Genomic DNA, 21858 nt, shown 5'->3' on the forward strand with positions numbered 1-21858 from the left:
ATAACGAATTTAGGAAACAAGATCAGGGCCCAGCAACGTCACTTATAAGTAAATCACTACTCATCAATGAAGTACAGTCATCCCAGTAGTATGGGCCAGTTACGCATGATGATGCCTCAAAACTATTGGTAGAAACACAGATTTAAATAATTTACAGTTTATTTATAACTTAATTGGTTATAAATATATCATAATTTGATGTTCTGTAGGTAAACTTATTCCAAAATCACAAACTTTTTGGCAGAACAACAAAATGTAAGCATGTTCCATTCCCAGTATTATGGGCCACTTTTAAACCTGGTCAAAATTATGGGTCAATGCTCCCAGTATTAAGGGTCAGTAAAACAAAACTGGTTTTATTTAGAGAAAGGCGAGGCGCGCGCGTGTGTGTGTGTGTGTGTGCGTATGTGGGTGTGGGTGGGTGCGGGTGTATGGGTGCGTGGGTGTGTAGTTCTCGCGATTTAGTGATCTTGTACAGTACTCAGCAACTTCTTCTTCAGGAAGCTCGTCAAACTGATTCAATCTATGATGGATGGTACTCAGCGCTATGTTCGGATTTCGAGTAAATTGTCAAGTTCATTCGAATCACGCAGAAGGCTTCATCAAGGTGATGGTCTCCAGGATAGCACATGGCAAACCAAGTATACAAAAGGCGGCTAATGCTATCCGAATACGATAAGCAGGACAAGTTGCAAGAATGCCGAACAACTACCCTGGAAAGTATTTGCCTCACATCCGGTAGGAATAAGACGACCAGGGGTGCAGCGAGCAAGATGGTTGAACTAGGTGGAGCGAGTCTGAGAAATTGGAGAGCGTGGGCCCACAACCGAGCGCATTGGAGAAACTTTGTTCATCAGGCTTTGTCTTAGAACGGCAAGCCAACTAAGTAAAGTAAGTAAGTTCAAGAAGAAGGAAAGTATTTGGTCCTGGCTTATTAGTTTTGGGTGGTTTCCAAAAATAACGCGGAACTGTACTGTACAATAGATTGTGATCCTTTGTAACTTCTCGAATTTTTTCGGTTTGTCGTGCTAGATCAGTGATGACCAAACTGCGGCCCGCGGGCCGCATGTGGCCCTTCGTTATGATTCGTGCGGCCCGCGGACTGATTTGAGGGATGGTGGAATTATGAGTAAATTTTTTGATGGCACAGAAGCCATTCAGTTTAATTGTAATGCCTCGTGTATGCTGTGGATATGAATACCTTCCTGTTTCAATCTTGTGGTGAGTTCTAGAAAATGGTTTTTGCTACCGCACTTTTGTTATGCCCTGGAATGGCCTGAGGTCATTTTGGCCCGTGGTATTATGTGGCGATCTGATTTGACCCGCACCATACCTATGCCTGGGCACCACTGTGCTAGATCAAGTAATGCAATATATCAGGATCATAGAGCTTCGATTTCTGTATATTTATTTTCTTTGCACATTTTTTCGTTTTTCTGAGAAAAAAAATTACAATTATAGTCATAAACAGCGAATACTGTTGATATAAATGCTTGACCCATAATACTGGGAAAAGTCAATTTTGCTTCCAGTATTATGGGCCATTGTTTAATTTCGTATATTAAAGCGGAAAATGCATTTTTATAGGTGGTTTCACCGTAATTCTATGAATACATACCTATTCCCTCGATTTCCATCCATTTTACGCCCAGATACACAAATTTACGCCGCTATTCAGCTTATAATTCACGACCGAATTTTTATAACAACCGCAAAAATAACAACAAATCGACAGTCGATTGGAGCCAACTGACAACTATCGGAAAATTAAGAAAATTAACGCATTGGAACTGAGTGTATTGCTGTCAACCATGCAGCAGAATGTTGCTGCTATCTATTGAACTCATACTCGATAGCTAAATATTAATTTGTTACGTATAAAACTAACGTAAAGTATAGACTGGCCCATAATACTGGGTGGCCCATAATACTGGGGTGACTGTAATGAAGCTTTAGTTTGAACTGAAGCAATGCCGCTTCGTTTTAAAACTGGCTTCAAACAGCCTCAATAAAACGGGTTAAAAGTTTTGTCATTTGTCAAATCAAATGTCTATCAAATATTCAGTAGGAAGCCAGCAACTTTGAATGCAATTGAATTGAATTTCATCTTCAGCTTCATTTACTTGTTTCGAGGATGCCGAGCCCTAGTCGGAATACGGGAATATTTCCGCTTTTTGGGCATTCTTGCCATTAAAGGATCTGCCAGGAAAGACTTTGGAATATTTTTCAAGTATTTCGAGTGATACATTGATCAAACAAGCAGATAACATTTCCAAGCTCTGCGAATAGTGGGATTGATAATAGAGAACAGAAGATACCTGTGAACGATGATGAAGAGGATGACACTATGCTAAGGTTCTGCTCTGGGGATGCACGATAATTCGTTAAGCGACAATAGGAGACCGGGGCATTTGATATGCTGGAAGCTACAATTCCGGGACATTTAAAAATAGTTTAATGGGGCATAGTACTTTTTACACCATATTTTTTGCCTAATTTCAAATATTTTATTCTCGATAACGCGAAAAGCGAATCGATTCGGGTTTTTTGCATTCCAAATATTGAACTTTATACTAATATTTACAATTTCGTTTGCATATGTGAACCTCTTCCCCTCTCCCCTACGGCTCCTTGAACATGATCGTTCGAAAAAAAAACATGACTTGCGGTACCATGGATTGACGCTGGGGGTCTTATCCGAATTGAAAAATTCCAAAACGACATGAAATTATATTAAATAATCTCGTGTTTGACCCATCCTTTTTTTAAAATGCGAACGCATAACAAAATGGCGGACATTCAAACATAAAAGTAAGGTTTTTAGTCGAAAAAATTGACTTTAAACATTTCTAAAAAATACAAAAATAGTAATATCAAAAAAAGGATGGGTCAAACACTAGATAATTTTGTTGGCTTTAAAACAAAAAAAGAATCATGAGAATTGCTTGAGCCGTTCTTGAGATATTTATGGTACCGACTTTCAAAACCTGGTTTCGAGAAAAACGACGTTGAACTTTTTATTCGCCGTGTAATCGCTTCAGACATGCGCGGTACAAATAGCTGTAACTTTGTCAATTTTTGGAATTCATTGAAATGACTTGAAACACATATGGTCAAAATGTTAATCTTTCGAAATAATCAATAAAAAAAATTTCGATTTTTTTAAGTACTATGCCCCCTTAAAGCGGGTTTTTCTACTATAAATTCGAAGACATGAAAGAAAAATTCCTGATGCGCTTAGAGCCGTTTGTCAGACTCTATTGATTCCGAATAATCTGCCAATACCGGTATTTTACCGGTACTACCGGTATTTTCTACGCCAATACCGAAATACCGGTTTTCATCAAAATCACCCAATACCGACAGCCCTATACGGCACGAGCGGTGCATCAAACACACAGATATCCATGCTGGAACCCGTGTTTCATACGAACTTGCAGGCTATGGGACCACGACTGGTTACGGTTACGCAATGCGTGGTAGATCATCGACCACTTCAAAAGTACCTCCATCGATCACCACCGCAGTTCCAACTCCTGAACGGGATACCACGTTCTCTAGCAGCCACCATATTTTTGGTTTTGGCAGAGCGTATGATAAGGTCTGTCCTTGCAGCGCAGTTTCCTCCTTAAGACACGTAAAAGCATACTTACATGCTCACGTGACATTTCTTGATGATGGCACGCTTCTCGACACACCTTCCTTTCGGCAAGACCTTCTTGGGCAATGTTGAACAGCAAATTCGACAGCCCACCACTGTTTTGTTGGAAAATTATTTTCAAGAATAATCAAGCCACAACTCATTTCGTTTAATTGACCAATACGCCGCCTTGAAGTCTATTAACAAATGGTGCCATTGCAGTTTGAATTCTGGGAATTTATTGGGGGTCTGTCGCAAGGCAAACAAACCTTTGGTCCGCTGTGGGGTTTTTTTTATCCCATCCAAGTTTGATGAATCCACAGCTGGTTTCTAATTCTCCATTGCTGCAAGAACGCATTCCCAGTACTGGCGTTTCTTACGACAGTAGAGTCTTTTATCGGTAGCTCTAGCATCTCGCTGTTTGCCCCTGCTCTTGCGTGCACAGATGCAGCCAGATGCGGACAGTTTCAAATACTTATTCTTACAATGTTAGTTTATCAAAATAATTCATAAAGTAGGTAATTCGATTTATGAAGTAAAAAAATCCTCCCCAAAAACGTTTACATGTCTTCGCACATTTAGCGCATATCTCTGAAATGTCACAGGATAGTAACTTAGAACCACTATTTTCCACACTATTCGTCAAAGATGTACCACTGCTGTTTTCCGATGATGACAGAAAACTTCACTTAATAGGTTTAGATCAATACAATAGTTGGGAAGAATTAATAGAGTTCAACGACAAAACCACTTACCGAATGCATGACCAGCAGCATATTTTTCAAACTTTCCAGTACCGCTTCGTACAGCATATCGGAACCGACTTTCATAAACCGTTCGAAGTACTCCAAGATTTCCAGCCACAGTTCGTTGAAACCGGGAAGGGCGATCAGAGGCGTCAGGTGATGCAGAAATACTTTCGACATAATAGTGGCAGTTCGCATGCGAGATTCTTCCAGCAAACCGGCATCAGCCGGTTTGGCTGGTTTCTCAGCCAGCAGTTCCGATAGCAGAGGAAATAAAACCTGAAATAAAAAAAGAAGAGTTTAGGGGTGCATTGTGGTTAAACCTCTATTTAGCTTCAAACATACCTGTTTGAAACAACCAGCCCATTCTAAACCGGTGAGAGTTTGCAGGTCTTGCACCAGCAAAGCCCGTTGCAGGCAGGTAATTGCACTAGTTCGGACCTAAAAATTAAAACAATGTTTAATTGGGAACCAATTTTGAACAAACATACGACGGTGCTTACCTGTCGTCGTTGGTCGGTCGCTAGCCGGGCAATGCCTTGCAGCAGCGGGCACCAACCCTGGGACCACAGGGCGGAACATTGCGGAAGTGAACCACCTTCTTCAGCCCACCAGCGGAAGATTTGCGCCGTTCGGGTGTGCAACGTGTGCATCAGATCCAGCAGCTGAATCGAAATGGACTGGTACGCTTCGGGAAGCTCCTCCGTCTCGCTATCGCTGCTGTCGTTTTTGCGATTTCGATTTCGTGAATTTTTTCCACTTCCCGTACCACTGCCACCACCACCACCGCCACCACCATGTTGCCTCCGCCGCTTTCCTTTGCCATCGTTCATGGATGCTTCCACAAAGGTGCGAATGCAGCGGACACAGCTTTCGAAATTGTACGGTGTAATGTGAGCCACATTCCGGACAATGAAAGCCAAACTTTCCCAGCATTTCACCAGCGCGAACGGCGAGTGTTCCAGCAGCTTGCAGCGATAGTGGATCGAATGTTTCGGCGAAGCCGACCGGGAGGACACAATGTCGGCGTCCTTGTTGACCAGAATCCAATTGTCGCCGGTCGGGCTGATCAGCGGTGTGCACGAGTTCGACGACGTTTGCTTGATTGTGTTGATTTCCGAGTCGGAAATGTAACCCCGATCGGGCAGGCCGGAATCTTCCTCGCTACTAAGCGCCCCGTCGGATTTCGCCCCCGAAATGGACGGCGCCTCGTCGTACTCCGGCGGCATAGCGCCGGCTCCAACGCACTCGAGAATGGTGAACACTATTATCCAGTCGCTTTCGGAGTGGATGTTCTGTGCGCTTGTTTTCAGCAGTTCGTACATGCCGATCGAAATTGGTTTCGAAATTGATAGGATTACCGCCGGTTTTAGCATCAGCAGCATGCGAAGGCTCTGCAGGATCGTGGAGCAAATTTCTTCGTTGCGCATTAGGTAGATTGCTAGTTTTAACAGTGCAACGGTTGTTCGCTGCAGCAGATTGGTGTAATCGTTCGTGGAAGAGCCTATCAGCAGAAGATAGAGCTGATCCTGACAGGACTTCCACAGAGGGAGCAAGCGATCTCTGTTTTGGATTAAAATTTTCACCAACAGTTCCAACAGAAATACAACCGTATTCTCGGCGTACGGTATTCCAACTGATTTGTGGCTTTCGGGAGGTTTCAACATTCCCAGCAGATTGTTAACCAATTCCACTAGCGATTCAAACTGAAGGAATTTCGATTCGTTAATGATTTGATCGATTTGACACTCTTTTATGCAGCGCTTGGACTGCTTGATGATTTCCTGTTCTTCGTACGATGGCTGCCTCTGGCTATCGTTGCTCAGGTACGAGTACAAACTGCTCAACAGGCTGGTGTCCGTTTTCGGTAGCTGATTTTGGTCGCGAACCAGAACCACCTTTCCGCCTGCTTCGCAAAAGTCCTCCGCTTCCATGAGGCTTTTCGGAAGAAGTTTGAGACTGTGGGGAAATCAGCAATATGGTTTGTTATCTTTTAATGGTTTTTGTTTTGATGGACTTACCGGAACAGTTGCAGAACAACATCTACAATGTGTTTCCAGCCTTCTCGCATGCAATCTCCGTGATCATGGATCAGAGCGAATACAGTTCTCATCGCTAGCTGTGCTTTCGCATTTTGTCCGAACAGCACGCTGGTCGTTATCTCGTGAGCATCGGCTGGTGGATTTAGGAGACTGGTAAACTTACACAAGGTCAGAACCAACGCATCAAAGTCGCCGTGCAGATCGTAGTGTGAAGCGATTACAGCCGATTTAATGAATCCATTCATTGCCTTTTGGTAGAGTTGAGTATTGTCCGGACTTTTATCGAAAATGAAACTAAGCGCTGCCAGAGTTGAGCCCTGAATGATACGGAACAGTTCGCGATCATGATTTGGACTGAATACGTGTTGAAAGATCCCATCTTTGGTGGCACCGCGGCGCAGCAAAACCTTCCATAGGTAATTCTCTCGGACCACCCCCGTTTGCTCGGCTGGCATGACAATTTCTTCGTTCCTGAAAAAAAGTTTCGTTGCATTATTTGAAAATTTGCTGATGAACTAACACGTGTGCCTCTCTAAAAAGGGTAAACAAGTAATGTGGAAATCGGCCCCGAGCTGTCTGTCACAAGCCAGAATTGAACTTATAAATGTAGCATACAAGAAATTCCTACGAATTGTCCTGAGGACAATCCCAACACTGAACTAAGTACGATACAGCAAGACTCAATACAGGATGCTCTATCAATAGTTATCAGGCATGGGTAAAACACCGAACCGAGCTTACACGTGGGCACCATTGCTCAAAACCACTCAACAAACTTCATTTCGTTTTGCACGCCGTTCCCGTACATGCAAACAAACACGGAGTGTAAGAAGCATTACACCGGTGGCGTTAGGTTTAAAAAATGTTCAGTCTGTTTTCAATTACACACGGTTTCCGAGTGTTACCGATATCGGAATCCACCGTAGGCGAGTACTTTCAAGCTTGCAAAAACACGCATGGAGGCGCTTCATACTTATTCCAATTGGCCATGTGAGTGAAAGAAATAGAAAAGTAAAAAGACAGTTCAAAGACAGAGAAGTTCACGCTGGTCGTCCAGCATATATCCGAGAAACTTTTACGAAGTAGAAATACACGCCATCCCGAGTGTTTCCGAAGTGTTAAAACCCGGTGTGCAAAAAACAACACTGAAAAGGCTAGCGGTTGCTTTTTCACAGCGTACGGGTTGTTTTATCAGGCACGGCAACTGCGTACCGTCTCAAATAAACTTCGTGGTAGTTTTCAAATGCGGCATGCAGTTTGGTTCAGTTTTTAGACATGCCTGATAGTTATAGAGCAGCAGCGAAACGATCAGGTTAAACCCAAATTCTTTAACTGCTTGTACAAGTCCGGGTACTTGGTTCTTTAATGTAAAGACCAGGAAACCTCGGCCTGGCTTACCATTATGGGAAGGAGCCACAATAGATCAAAATAATGGTGGTCAAATCTTCCGACAAAAAAAATGGGAAGGAGCTAGGCTCGTTGCTCTGGATGCAAAGAATATTTCGCATCCAAAAATTCTCCACAAAACGCGTCATTCGATGACGAGGGACTCGAAGAGTCTGCAGCGATCCAATTCGAATGGAATGCATGCGGATGGGTCACTAATAGTAGATGAAGTTTCCATACATCAGCTCGCTAGCAGAAACTTCATCATTAACTTTCGTTTTGGCGAAACTCAGCTGAAAAGAGTAAATCCGACGCAACGTCAAATCACAAGCCAGCACATGGAGGTAAACATCTAAACAAAATCTAAAGATCTCAAGCGAATTCGGGTACTGGTAAAAAGAAAACTGTGGCCTCTTTGAGGCATAAACCTCCAGCGAACAGAAAATTCACAAAAATGTAGAACACTAGGGTTCTGCACATAAACCTCCATTATGCGAAAGCAGCATCAGGCGTACGTACTTTTTAGGAGGTGTATCAAAGATGCTGTAGACCTGGGCCTAATTCAAGAACTCTGGGTCTACAAAGGAAGAATACAATGTATTCAAACAAGCACGTGTAATTTATTCTATGATGACAAGCATGACTTTCCGAAAGCTGTTGCTGCTGTGTCCACGCAAACATTTTTCTATCCGTTTCTATTTCTATTACAGAGTTCATCAAACAAAACATCGTGGCGATCAGACTCGAGATACCAACCGCCAGAGGAAAATCCGATATTATCGTAGCATTGGCCTATTTTCATGGTGACGTTCCTGAGTTTGCCACTCAAGAAGTTATGCTGACTCAAGAAGTTATGCTAACAGTATTTCTAGGAGGTTGTCGTAGCCACTGTCTGGGCCTTAGAATGCGCTATGGTGCGTAGATTAGATGTGAAGTTGACCAAGCAGGGCGGGACTATCAATTTCACCTTGTAAAATTTTTGCACCAAAAACAGCTTGGTTGGCATTTCGTCGATCTTCCAATGTTTCGATGCCAATCAATGCACACCGGTCTTTATAAGGAGGCAGGTCTTGCGGATTCGTCCATGGAAGGTTACGTAGCGCGTATCGAACAAACCTACGCTGCACAGATTCGATTCGAGATATCCATATCTCTTCATATGGCGACCATACAATTGACCCGAATTCGAGCATAGATCTAACTAAAGAACAAAACCAAGTTGGCGATTAGCCTTGTCCACAGTAGCAGAGTAGTGCGCTTTGAAGGACAATTGGTAATCTAACAGAACGCCTAAATCCTTAATTTGATCGACACGATTCAAAACAGTTCCGTCGATGCAGTAGTTGAACAGAATGGGATTCTTCAGACGCCGATAGGAAATCACACAGCATTTTGCTCTACTAATCACGAGATGATTCAGCCGGCACCACCTGGTAAAGCTGTCAAGCATATCCTGTAGACGGAAACAATCATCTAGCTTGCGAACGACGAGATAAATTTTCAAATCATCCGCGTAGATCAACACACAACTGTTCGGTATAGTCGAAGAGACATAACTGAAGAAAAGAGCGAATAGAAGTGGTCCTAAGTTACTTCCTTGAGGAACCCAGCGCTGCGGACTGAATATTGTTGATTCAGCCGATCCTATCTTTACATATAGCTGTCAGTTTGCTAAGTAAGATTTCAGCCAATCACAGAGTCTATCTGAGAAGCCGAGACGTCGAAGTTTGGCGTAAAGTATTTCGTGGTTCACTGTGTCGAAAGCAGCCTTGATATCCGTGTATATTGCATCAATTTGTACACCAGCATCCATCTTGCTGATACAGAAGGAAGTAAACTCACAGAGGTTCGACTCCACAGATCGCCTGCGAAAGAATCCGTGCTGAGATGATGTAATGTAGTTTTTGCATGCTTCAAAAATCACTTTGTTCAGTATGGTCTCTAAGCATTTCGACCCGGCAGACAGCGAAGTTATCCCACGATAGTTGGCAATATCCGTTTTGTCTCCTTTTTTGTATACCGGCGTCATACACGAGCTTTTCCAGATTGTAGGAAATGTTCGACGTTGCAGTGAGAGATTGAAAATCGCTTGCAGAGGTTCTACTAGAGCACCGGAACACTTTTTCAGCACACACGATGGGATGCCGTCCGGCCCAGCGATATATGATGACTTCAACTTCGCGAGAGCCGCAACTACCATCTCGGAAATAATACTGAAAACATCCACGTCAACAACGTCGAGGGGGGCATAGCGAACAGCGTTGCTTATATCTGGATCATGGAGGGCTGCGGTGGAGTTGAATATATTCTCGAAATGTGAAGCAAAAAGTTCGCACTTTCCATCGACAGTGGAAGCGGTTAGATCACCTAACTTCATACACGAAGGTAGACCATAATCCTTTGGCTTAGGGTTTACAAACGTCCAGAACCGTTTCGGGTGCCTGCGTAAGCTACTTTCTGTCAGATTGAGATGTCGTCTATACAGCAGTCGATTGTAGTAGCGGTATACTCGACTCGCTTCCTCAAATTGGCGTTTGGAGAACTGGTTTTTATGCAGACAATATTTCTTTAGCATTTTAGAACGTTGTCGTTTCAGATACTTTAACCGCGCATTAGACCATGGTGGATTTTTCGGAGGTCTAAATGGGGGTACCACCTCAGAGAAACAGCGACGCAATTTATTATTGAAAGCAGTGACTGCGTCATCAACATTCAGAGTGGCGTATACATCAGACCAATCCATCTGGCAGAGCAATCCATTGAGGGCGTCAAAATTAGTTTTACGGAAGTTGTATTCGGAACAGCGGGCAGACCTTTGATGGTTAACAAAAGAGCAGGATGATCAGGATCCAGTCGCACAACAGGTTCGGGAGCTTCTTCGGCAGTACTACTACTAGTGATAGAGTCAGAAGTGTAAATCAAGTCAAGAATTCTCACGTTGTCTCAAACGGCAAACCGACAAACCATCGAGTAATGTGCGACAAGCTGGTGTAAAGTACGATAAAAGTGGATCAGTGAATAGGTAACCACCTGTAGTTGCACTCCATTCCACGCGAGGTTGGTTGAAGTCACCAAAGAGGATTATCTCATTACAGTCGGAAGGGTTCACGATTTCAACAACAGTGTCCAAATGCAATTGAATGTGGTCGCAATCCTTGCTATTGTTCGGCGGAATATAAACAACACCAAGGAAAATGACCTTGTCATGAAAAGCGATTTTGATCCATAAATTTTCAACGGCTTGTCCGCAGGATAGATGAACAGGGGCCGCATTTATGTTTTTTGCAACGGCTACTAAAACTCCTCCACCTCTATGCCGTAAACTATTATGCGCACCACGATCAACCCGGAAGACATTATAATCATTGCTGAACAATTGGCGAGAGGCGATGCGATCGTCAAGCCACGTCTCAGTAAAAACGTACGCGTCGTACGAGAACTCTGAGGTACTCAGGAACACTTCGGAGATCTTGGACATCAATCCACGGACGTTCTGGTAGAAGATGCAGATGGGCTCACTGGAGGTTTTTGGCTGGTCACTTGCCGTTGCAATAGTATTTAGCACAGCGATAGGACCGTTAGTGGCGATTATGCTGGAGCGCAGAGTCGACACGCGAAGAGATATCGCATTGAAGTGTTGAGGTGTTCGAAGTGTTTTCACTGAAATTTTGAAAAACATCAGGGCGGGAAAAGGTGGGAATGCACGAGTACTTGCCTGAGATAGCAGGCAGGAAGACCCCTTCCAAACCACCGAATACAGCACCGGGATGACTTTGTTGGCAGGATACTGTTTCATTGATGCTTGCAGAATCATGAAGAATGGCTGACGACTTAACTGTATCGGGGTCAAAAGGGGCTTCCATCATGCTTTGCTGCGTGCATCCCGGTGTTGGCGATGACGAAAATGGTTGGCCTGTGTCCACCTGTATCGGTTGAACAGGAACCGTGTCCACTTGCGGCATTCCTGGCGAAACTTCCTTCGACGAAATTCTTACAATCCTTGAAGCGTTTTTTGTCCGATAATCCTCAAGCAGACGAAAACGTATATTTTCCGGCCATGTTTCGCAACGTAACGCCTTGTCCTTAAACTGTTGCTTGATCCCGATTTTGAAAGACACAAAGTTAGGCGTTGCAGGGTCCTTTCCCATAGGGATCAGCTTCATAACCTTAGGTTGTTCCTCAGCATTGAGCACAAGACATTCCGTGACGAGACTAGCGATTTCCTTTACAGTGGTAGAAGGATGAAACGCAGACAAATATATCCATGTCATGTCCTCACTTTGTTTTCGGCCGAGATAAACGGATTTGATTTAATGAACCGCTTTGGTCCCGTAGGTGTTGGCGTTCAGTGTAGAATGTGGACTAACAGGTTTGCCACTGTTTCCCCGGCATCGTTTCAGCGTACTCTGCGGACCATTCGAACGAGTAACGTTAGGCCACGGTATAGGAGTAGCATATGGCGTGCTAGCATTCGATTTAGCATCAACTTTCGCAGTTAAAGTAGTTAAAGCTGTATGCAGTTTATCGATGTTTTCTTTCATCGATTGTATCGCTTTCGGCATAAACGATGAACATAACACGATAAAAACAACAGTATTGTTCCTTTCACTAAGAAAAAGAAATTGAGGCGGCAGTGTCTATACTTTGGGGAAGAGATTCCGAAATGTAGCGTCTCAGTTAAATATCTAGAAGAAATGCTAAACTATGCTAAACTATCTTGGAACTATCTAACCAAAAATTCCTTGCTGGTATGGTGGCCAAAAACTAAAGAAGGCACAGCTACTAAAAAGTTGAACAAACTTACAACGATTAGTATGCATGTCTAAAACGCCTAAACCAAGGGAACAATGCTTGAAGGGGATAAAACCGGCCATTTAAATACCCTAAATCTTCTACCTCTTGATCCAGTTGCAGAAATGAATAATGATTGGATGGAAACTAGAACCAACTACGACATCCCTTCTTCTTCTTTAGCAGCATAGAGCCGGGGTGGCTCGTGTTGTTTCAAGCACTCGTCTCCATTCAACTCGGTCTTGGGCCACTCGTCGCCAATTTCCTAGTCATCTCAGAAGTGGCAAATTGCTTTCGACCTGGTCGAGCCATCGCGCACGTTGGGCCCCCTGTTCCTGGCATCCTTACGACGTGTCCGGCCCACCGTAGCCTGCTAACTTTCGCTAGATGTACGATGGGAGTCTCCCCAAGCAGTGCCTGTAGCTCGGGATTCATATGCCTCCGCCACTCTCCGCTTTCAGTTTGTACTCCGCCAAATATAGTCCGTAGCACTTTCCACTCAAATACGGCAGGGCGCGTATGTCCTCCGTGAGCAGCGTCACGGCTTCAAGTCCATAAAGAACTACCGGTCTAATAAGAGTTTTGTACATTGTTAGCTTCGTGCGGCGGCGTACGCTTCCTGATCGTAGCGTTTTACGAAGGGCAAAGTAGGCCCGGTTTCCCACTTGGATGCGCCGCTGGATCTCCTAACTAGTGTTGTTGTACGCGGTCACCAGTGATCCCAAATACACGAACTCCTCTACCACTTCTAGTTCGTCGCCGTCAACGGTTACCGTCCGTGGGAGGCGCGCGTTTGTTTCCTTTGAGCCCCTTCCTTTCATGTATTTGGTCTTCGACGCATTTAATTCTCCTAGACTCCGCTTTCAGTCTGGCGTAGATTGCCTCCGCCGTCGCAAAGTTCCTGGCAATGATATCGAAGTCATCTAGGCAAAGCCTAGAAGTTGGCTGCTCTTGGTAAAAATCGTGCCTCTCGTTTCGATGCCCGCTCGTCGGATCACCCCCTCAAGAGCGATGTTGAACAGCATGCAGGATAGACCGTCACCTTGTCTCAACCCTCGTCGCGTCTCGAAGGGACTCGAGAGTGTCCCAGAGATGCGTACGAAACACATCACTCGATCCAATGTAGCTCTGATCAGTCGCGTCAGTTTGTCCGGAAAACCGTGTTCGTGCATTATCTGCCATAGCTTGTCTCGATCGACTGTATCGTATGCTGCTTTGAAATCGATAAAGATGTGATGCGTGGGCACGTTGTACTCCCGACAATTCTGCAAAATCTGTCGGATAGTAAACATTTGGTCCGTAGTTGCGCGAGCCCCCATGAAACCCGCCTGATAATTCCCTACGAAACCTTGTGCTATCGGTGACAGCCGGCGTAACAGGATCTGGGAGAGTACCTTGTAGGCGGCGTTTACCAGCGTAATACCACGATAGTTGCAGCAGTCTAGCCGATCACCCTTTTTGTAGATGGGACAAACCACTCCTTCCATCCACTCCTCCGGTAGCTTTTCCTCCTCCCAAATCCTCGAAATAACCCAGTGTAGAGCCTTTGCTAGCGTTTCTCCGCCATGATTATAAAGCTCTGCCGGTAGGCGGTCCTTCCCAGCGGCTTTATTGTTTTCAGCAGCCCGATTTCTCGTTTGAACTATGGCATCCCATACACGCTGAATTAACCCTCACGTTCAGTATGGGACAAGAGGGGACCAGTGGTTCAATCAAGTTCTATACCGACGGATCAAAAGTGGGTATAAGAACAGGTGCTGGAATGTACGGCCACAGAACAAAAATATCTATAGCTATGGGAGACTGGCCAACAGTTTGTACAAACGTATTGTCTTAAACGAAAATGAAGACTGCAAATATCTGCAAATTCCTCAAGAATTGTAACTGCATTTGCTTCTTACGGCAATTAAGTTAGATACACTCGGAAAATCTGTACTGGTTTCCTGGTCATTGCGGTATAGAGGGGAATGAATTTGCGGACGAGCTAGCCAGATGTGGGTCAAACTCTCCATTCATTGCTCATGGATCCATTTTACGGAATCTCTGACTCTGATTCTAAAGCGTATAATCGCTTAACCAATCAAAAAATGTTATAACGCCGAGTATTAGAGTTAGTCAAAAGTTGCTGCGGGTCAATAAGAAATCTCAGCCCGATTACCGGTCTTATGACAGAACATTGTTCGAGCAAATATCATCTTCAAAGTCTTAGTTTTGCACAAGATGGTGTCGGTCGCTTCTGCAATACTGAGTGCGAAAGCTCGGAACACCTGCTCTGCAACCGAAAACCAAGGTTCACCCGCATTAAGAACTGTAGCGGGCCAAGTTCGGCCAAATTTAATCAAAAATCCTCTGAGCACATTTCAATTTCCATATCAAGAAGTACATGCAATTGTACGAAAAAAGAGAAGCCTTTTGAAGCGAAATAAATTTTAGTGTGTGCCTTTCTTGATATAGAGGGCACATTAGATAATTCACCTCATAATTCAATGATTACGGCTATAACGAAACGTGCTTTCGACATATCCAACAGTCACTGTATTAGCGAAATGGTATCAATCAGAGAGATATCAGCAAACTTAGAGCAGCTTAGAGCAGTGAAAGGATGCCTGCAAGGCGGTGTAATATTACGAGTTCTACTGTGGTCAAAAGTTAACAATCCTACGCTTCGAGTGGTCATGGGTTCGAAACTTAGTAGAATCAAGCCATTCGATGTCAATTGTCAGATTTCAATGGCTAGCTACTTTCTCAACGCCGAGAAGCGCACCATCGAAGGCATTTGATGCTTTACTGCGTATTATTCCATTGCATCAGTTTATACAAATAAAAGCTGAGAAGGGTGCTTTGAGGGTCAAAAGATGTATGAACCCCCTTTGAAGGTGATTTTACAGGTCATCTCAGTGTCGTAAAAACTATTAGTATTAATCCTTTTGTTGTCAATATTAAGGACTGGATGGCAAAAAATACAATTTTAATCGAATATTTCGCGTATTTGAGCCTAGGCGTGGTTTTTGGAACAATGGTGGTCCCGATCTTCGCCCAGGCTCGATTGTTTTCCACACAGATGGTTCGAAAATGGACATCAATGGAATGGTCGTAACCAAGTCAACTTGCGCTGGGTCTCAGGTCACTGTAAAATTTTTGTAAATGAAAGAGCTGATGCGCTTGTAAGACTCGGATCGTCTCCTCAATTCGTAGGACCTGAGCCCTTTTGTGGCTTATTTTCTACTTTCGTTTTAAAAATGGCACCGAAAGCATGGGAATGTACGAAACTGGAATCAAATTGGGATAACACTTGCATCGCTAGGCAGTCAAAATGGTTTATCTCTCCAAACATTTATTAGCAAACACTTACCTGATAGAATGGTAAACATTGATCAGCATTTGCTGGTCGAAATCAGAGTTTCCGTTTAGTCCACGTAGGTTTTTCAGAAAATCATCCACCGTCATTGGCACGTTCAAACGCTTTGCATTGTAATTGTGTTGATCCATGTTCAACATAATGATCGCATATGCCAGCCTAAATGCCGCATCCGTATTTGCGAATGGTTCGTTGTTACATTTCTAAACAGAAAGGAAAAATTAAGTTTTTTGTTCTGTTACAAAATTTAGAAAAAAACTCACATGCCAGTGGTCGGCAAAATGTTCCATAACCAGAAAAATCAACGGAGCCTCGCCCGGCAGCCGGAACGTCTCCAGGTACAGCCGCAACGCTTGATCGATGGTTGCCCCGGTGAAATCGAACGACTTCACAAACACCTCCAGTATCCTACTTTCGACGTTCTTCTTCTTGCTGATGTACTCGCCAATCATCTTCTTGTCCAGGCCGGAATTTTCCCGCAGAAAGCGAGCGATCTCGAGCGGGTCTAGCGTCCCATTCAGCAGACCATTTTCCTGCAAAAACTGTATACCCTTCTCCGGTCGTTGGTTGAACAGATCCGTACCCTGCGTTAGCAAACGTTTCTTCTTCTTGATGGCGGCCAACTCTTCCTGGCTTAGCACCGGCGCTTGTTCGGCCCCTTCCGGACGAACGATCTGTCGCAATCGGTCTTCGTTTTGACTAGACTTTAAATATTTGTTAATACTTTCCACTACGACGTCGCTGACGTCGGGATCTAAGGCAAAGAAATGGAAAAGTATTAAAATTTAATAAGGTTTAACCTTTAAGGTTAGTCTGCGGTACTTACCCTGTGGACCGCTAGTATTACCAAGATCTATGGAAGCACTCGTTTCCAGCACGATCCTGTCGACGCTCGAGTTGTTCCGAGAGTGTCTAACGTAGGTTGTTTTTTCGCCATTCTTCGCCTGCATACAGTTGCGCTCGATTGCACCGATTATCGTCAGCAAAGCGTCCAGCGACAGAGTGTGCACGCTGTAGATCGAATGCGTCGCCGAGAGGGTATTCTTCGATAGGAGCTTGGTCAGGTCGTCGAACAAATTCGAACAGTACAGGTCGCAATCGTAGTTGATATAGAGTTCTGCCGCGAAGCCCGGTATTCGCCACAGCTGCAAAAGATTGTCCAGCGCTAGTTCTCGCGCTTCGTACAGAATTCGGGGATTCTCGTTAACGATAAGGTCGGCCAGTTTGGTTAGATAATACTCGAGTTGAAACTTAAGCTGGGAGCGGAGGGATTCAATCAACAGAAAGCACAACTGCAAGTCGGCAGCGAAGATTGAAATGCGTTCCGTTGCAAGCAGAGCAAAAAGGTTTTTGCACAAATCATCCTTGACGATTGCCAGAAGCGAATCGTACTTTCCTATACTGTCTGCTCCAACTTCAAACGTAACAGTTAGCAGCGTTAGACCCATGTGGATCATCACGTCGGTGTTTTGCTTATCCAGCGGGTTGCACAAGGATATAAGAAACAGGAACAACTCTCGGATACAAGGTAACCCATAGGGAAGGTGCGGAGTTGTGCCGGAAACCTGTTCGTCTCCCTGATGTGTAAAACGTACACCTACCGCATTCACAAACGATTCGGCTGGCGAATCCTCTACTTCCGGTTGAATTTGGGTTTCTTGTGGTGGTTCTAATTGTGATTGTGGTTCCGTATCTTCCACGATTGGATCTTGTTTCACATCTAAACTACTTTTGGGAGTTTGAGAAATTGTTCCTTGCATATCTACGATCGGTCCGGCCGGTGTTGCCGGAGTAGTCGATAATGGGGGAGGCTTTAAGCCTTTCGGTGCATTATTGATTACCGGAGTTGTTGGTTCCAACTCTGTTTGACTGCTTTCCTCGCTAGTTATAATTTTAGGGTTTGTTGCCAGGGGTTTTAGCTCAACCTTACTATTCTTCCGCTTTTTACTTGACTGATCTATCGAGCTAGATCGCATCTTCAACGATCTAAGATTGAAATTACCACTTTCCACGAACTGCGGCAGTCTCATAAACAGCAGCAAAACAATATCTCTCAGTGCATTTTCAGCTGTTTTCCGCACTAACTCATTGAGACGTGGTTCAAAGCACAAACGAAAGCAGCTCAGTATTATGTCACAAACACTTTCATTTGATAGAGCACTGCCTTCCGGACTCAAAACCAGCGTCCGCAGTACCTGAACAATTTTCATTAGCACTACTCCGTCGGATGTCTGATCGGTTCCCACAAACCGAGCGTGTGTCACGGCATCAGCGATTCTCTCAACCGTCGCGGCCAGTGTCGAATGAGTCGGATCAATCAATCCATAGGAAAGGAATTTATTGACAGCCGACAGCGCCAAACTGGTAACCGGCCCCGTTGTTTCCTCCGAACGAATAACTTCCAAAAACGGTCCCAAAAACACTCCCGGTTCCACCAAACGTAAATCTTCTACCTGTAGTAACTTTTCCTTTAAATCGTGGAAGTTCTTTAGCAGCACATCTTTTTCGTCGTCCTGAAAAAAATCATAAAATATCGTAATTCGTTCCTAAACTTTCAATAATCATCCGCAAACAGTAAGCCATATGTAAACTATTATGTTTGCACTGACCTGATAGGAATTGGAGCTCCACCGAGAGCCACGTCGCATCGCTGTAGTCAGGGTGGACATTTCGCCCCGAACGACAAAGATTCCGTTGCCCGGCGGAGACATTTTCAGTGCCGCCTTAACAGATCGTTTCGGAAGCGGAAATTCGATTCAGCGAGCAAATAGTGCAACAATTATTCTTGTTTAAAAAACCCTCGAGAAAAGGCAGTCACCACTTTTTCACTTATCGTCTTCAACTTCCAACTCACAGCAGTGACGTTTATTGCTTTTTCTCTTGTCTTCGTAAAGCAAAAGCACGGAGACTGTTTTTCAATCTTTCAACCCGCCTCTTCCCGTTTCACCACGGGCGCAACCATTCCTTCATCCACAAGTTTTGACGTTGATGATTGTCAAGTTGTTCATCCAGGGGTGAGCCAGTTGTTATGAGGTAATCATAGGCTGTTTGTATAATACGTACTGTAATTACACGAATAGCTTATTACACATCAGGCGATGTGGTAATGGATATGGAGACAATAACTTGTTGATTTCCTGATCGATTTTTAATATTTTTGCACAAATCGACCAGAACATTTTCTACGCTTCGACCCAAATAAAGAAAACTATTGAAACTTAAGTGTGCATTAATAAAGTAGACTACAAATTCAGTCAATAAATTTCAGAGTTATTTGCATTAATTAATCGAAAAATCCTATTGACTCCAATAAAAAAATATTGATTTTGAGGTGTGCGCTATTGGAAAATTTAAAATAATGATGCGTTGTCTAGCTAAAATATATTAAATATCCTTACTTTCACAAACGTCACATTGAAAAATTATCTGCTATGAACAAGTATAACAATTGGAACCAACTGTAAAAAAACTACATCAAATAACTGCTTAAAATCGAAGCCCTCCAAACTGCTCAGCGTGAAAGGGAAGGGAAAGGGTGCTAAAACGGATAGGAACGGGTGTGCGTCACGGCTATTCCTCAATTCAATAAGTGTTCGTCGCAAACAGAAACCGCTGGAAACAAACCACAAAGGCTAATATTACGATTAATAATGCTGCTAGAAACAAAATGATCGAGTTTAGATCCGGATCACACCTCAGGAGAAAAATAAACGACCAGGACTGAAACTCCTTTCGAGCTCGCAAACGAAATTTACAATCAAGTTGAAGATAAAATTAGAGGACGATGACGCTGTTGGTAAAACTCTAGATTGTGTATACAACTTATAGGTTTATTTGCCCTTTCCCGACAATTTTTGGCTTAAATCTAGCCTACTTGCTTATCTAAGGCTGGTGGAACGACCTTCTCCTCTCAACGACGACGACGGTTTCTCCACACACGGCAATTTTGATGCTAATGTGGTCAAAATGGCCTCAGTCACCGTAGCTTGATGGTACGGGGTATTGTTCTCGTCCCGCAATGAGCGAACCAACAGCTACGTTACCGAAAGCAAGGGTGTTGGAATTGCAGATAAATGTTGAACTAGCCGCAGGGAGGCTTTTGCGGCGGGTACGGTCAGCAGTGGACGCAGGATGGTATTGCGTCTCGGCCTGTACCAAACGATACAACGGCCAAGAACGCCGATTCACTCGCTCTGCGCCGAATGCTGACGGGCACGCAGGCTCACTGGGTACAGATGCTAGCGCTGATTTTCTGCGCCTGTAAAATAGGCCAAGAATAAAAGGTCCCTCGAGGACCTTTTCGAGGGATATTAGCCTTTTTCACACACCAGCCTTAGTTTTTCCTACACCAGCCTTAGTCTACTTTTACACATTTTAACATTTGCTTAGAACTATTTTTACCTTTTTCTTCTTTGTATAACAGCACTATTATTTTTGTAATCTTTTTATCCACGTCTGTTTATTTGTTACGTGTTTGTGAATTGTTCGCTTTTAGCTCTTTCTGAAGTTTTATAGCTGAGCACTAGAATAAAGATTTTACAATAGACTTTTTACCACAATACACTTTTTTTTACTTTACAATTACCTAGTTTTGTTCTTTTAATTACACACAACACACGACGTAATCTTCGTTTTATCTCACCGACAATAGAATAATCAAATATTTATAAAATAAATAACACAGAAACCGATACTCGCGCACTGCTTTCGTTTAGTTTTCACAAACATCAAATGATCTCATGTTCATCGCCTTTATAGCCCTTTTATAAGTTCGGTCAGTTAAAAAGTGAATCTTTTAAAGTTTTTCAATTTTTAACAATCTTTTGTCCTGGCAACCATTATTTACGGTATACCCTATGGCACTGAATACCTTGGTTGTATTTCTAATGGCATCTGTGAGCAACCCTGTAGGGGGGATCCCTCCGTCTATAGGGAACGTGGAGGGTTTTCCCACTTACAGGGGAATCTTCTGGTTGTATTAGAAAAGGCCTTCCCGAGAAAGTTACGATAGACGCCACACGTGGAGGGAGATAACTCACCCAGTCGACCGCATCACCGTTTCTCTGACAGATAATTGAGAAAGCTTTCCGCCGTGAGCGACCCGTCCGTCCTGGTCGTGATGCGACAGACTTGGAGGGATATCGCCCACCGCGTTGACAGCTGGCTCAAACCTGTTTAGCTATGCCAGAGAGACTTTCCCGAGTGAGTGACCCGTCCGCCCATCGCAAAGCGAGAGACTTGGAGGGATATCACCCACTCAATAGACAGCTTACTCAGGTTGTTTTAGATATGACCGAACAAGCTTTCCCGTGTGAGTGACCGCTCCACCAGAAGGTTTGGAGCGCTATCAATCACACAATAGATCATTACACGGGAGCTCCTAACCACACTTTTTTGACAGCACTTGGTGGTTTGTTTACATGGTATTTAAATTTTGAATTGAGTTTTCTATCTTTGTCCGGCGGATAATGATAGAAATTTGTAGTTTTTAATTTAAGAGAAAGTGCCTTACATGCATTTTACAGAAACTGATGCAGTAATCCTTCACGAAATTTCAAATCGAAACTGCTGGATGTGACAAAAAACATGTAAACAAACCACCAAGTGGTGTCATTTGACGGCAAAATGACGTCATCGCAAAATGATCTATCGACAGCTTGCTCAGAGATGAACTTAGGAAATTTGGATTGGGAATTATGAGCAGATTGAAATAAGCATGTTAAATTGGCAGAGCTAATTTTATATAAAATATGTAACCGAAGGTTACAAAATTTAATATGATCAGCTGAGGAAAGAAAATATTCTATATATTCATATAAGAATCTGTCCGTTTTTAAGACGACGGCGTGGAGAACGGCTTCTGTTAATTGCAGCAGAGAGCCGGGGTGGCTCTTG

General features: G+C 43.7%; 1 protein-coding gene across 1 annotated transcript in view; it reads right to left on the minus strand.

Annotated features, from left to right (window-relative positions):
- The window catches only part of LOC128741271 (Golgi-specific brefeldin A-resistance guanine nucleotide exchange factor 1), a 25735-nt gene extending 6858 nt beyond the window's left edge, over positions 1-18877 (minus strand). The window contains exons 1-8 of the mRNA XM_053836958.1: positions 18573-18877; positions 16790-18476; positions 16227-16717; positions 15958-16166; positions 6408-6899; positions 4890-6345; positions 4732-4827; positions 4396-4665 (exon numbers count right to left, since the gene is read on the minus strand). Coding sequence (XP_053692933.1) covers positions 4396-4665; positions 4732-4827; positions 4890-6345; positions 6408-6899; positions 15958-16166; positions 16227-16717; positions 16790-18476; positions 18573-18674 — 4803 coding nt within the window. The 5' untranslated portion in view covers positions 18675-18877. The remainder of the gene's footprint in view (positions 1-4395; positions 4666-4731; positions 4828-4889; positions 6346-6407; positions 6900-15957; positions 16167-16226; positions 16718-16789; positions 18477-18572) is intronic.
- Positions 18878-21858: the final 2981 nt, after the last annotated feature.

Source organism: Sabethes cyaneus, chromosome 3 (genome assembly GCF_943734655.1).
Source record: "Sabethes cyaneus chromosome 3, idSabCyanKW18_F2, whole genome shotgun sequence".
Classification (NCBI taxonomy): Eukaryota; Metazoa; Arthropoda; class Insecta; order Diptera; family Culicidae; genus Sabethes; species Sabethes cyaneus.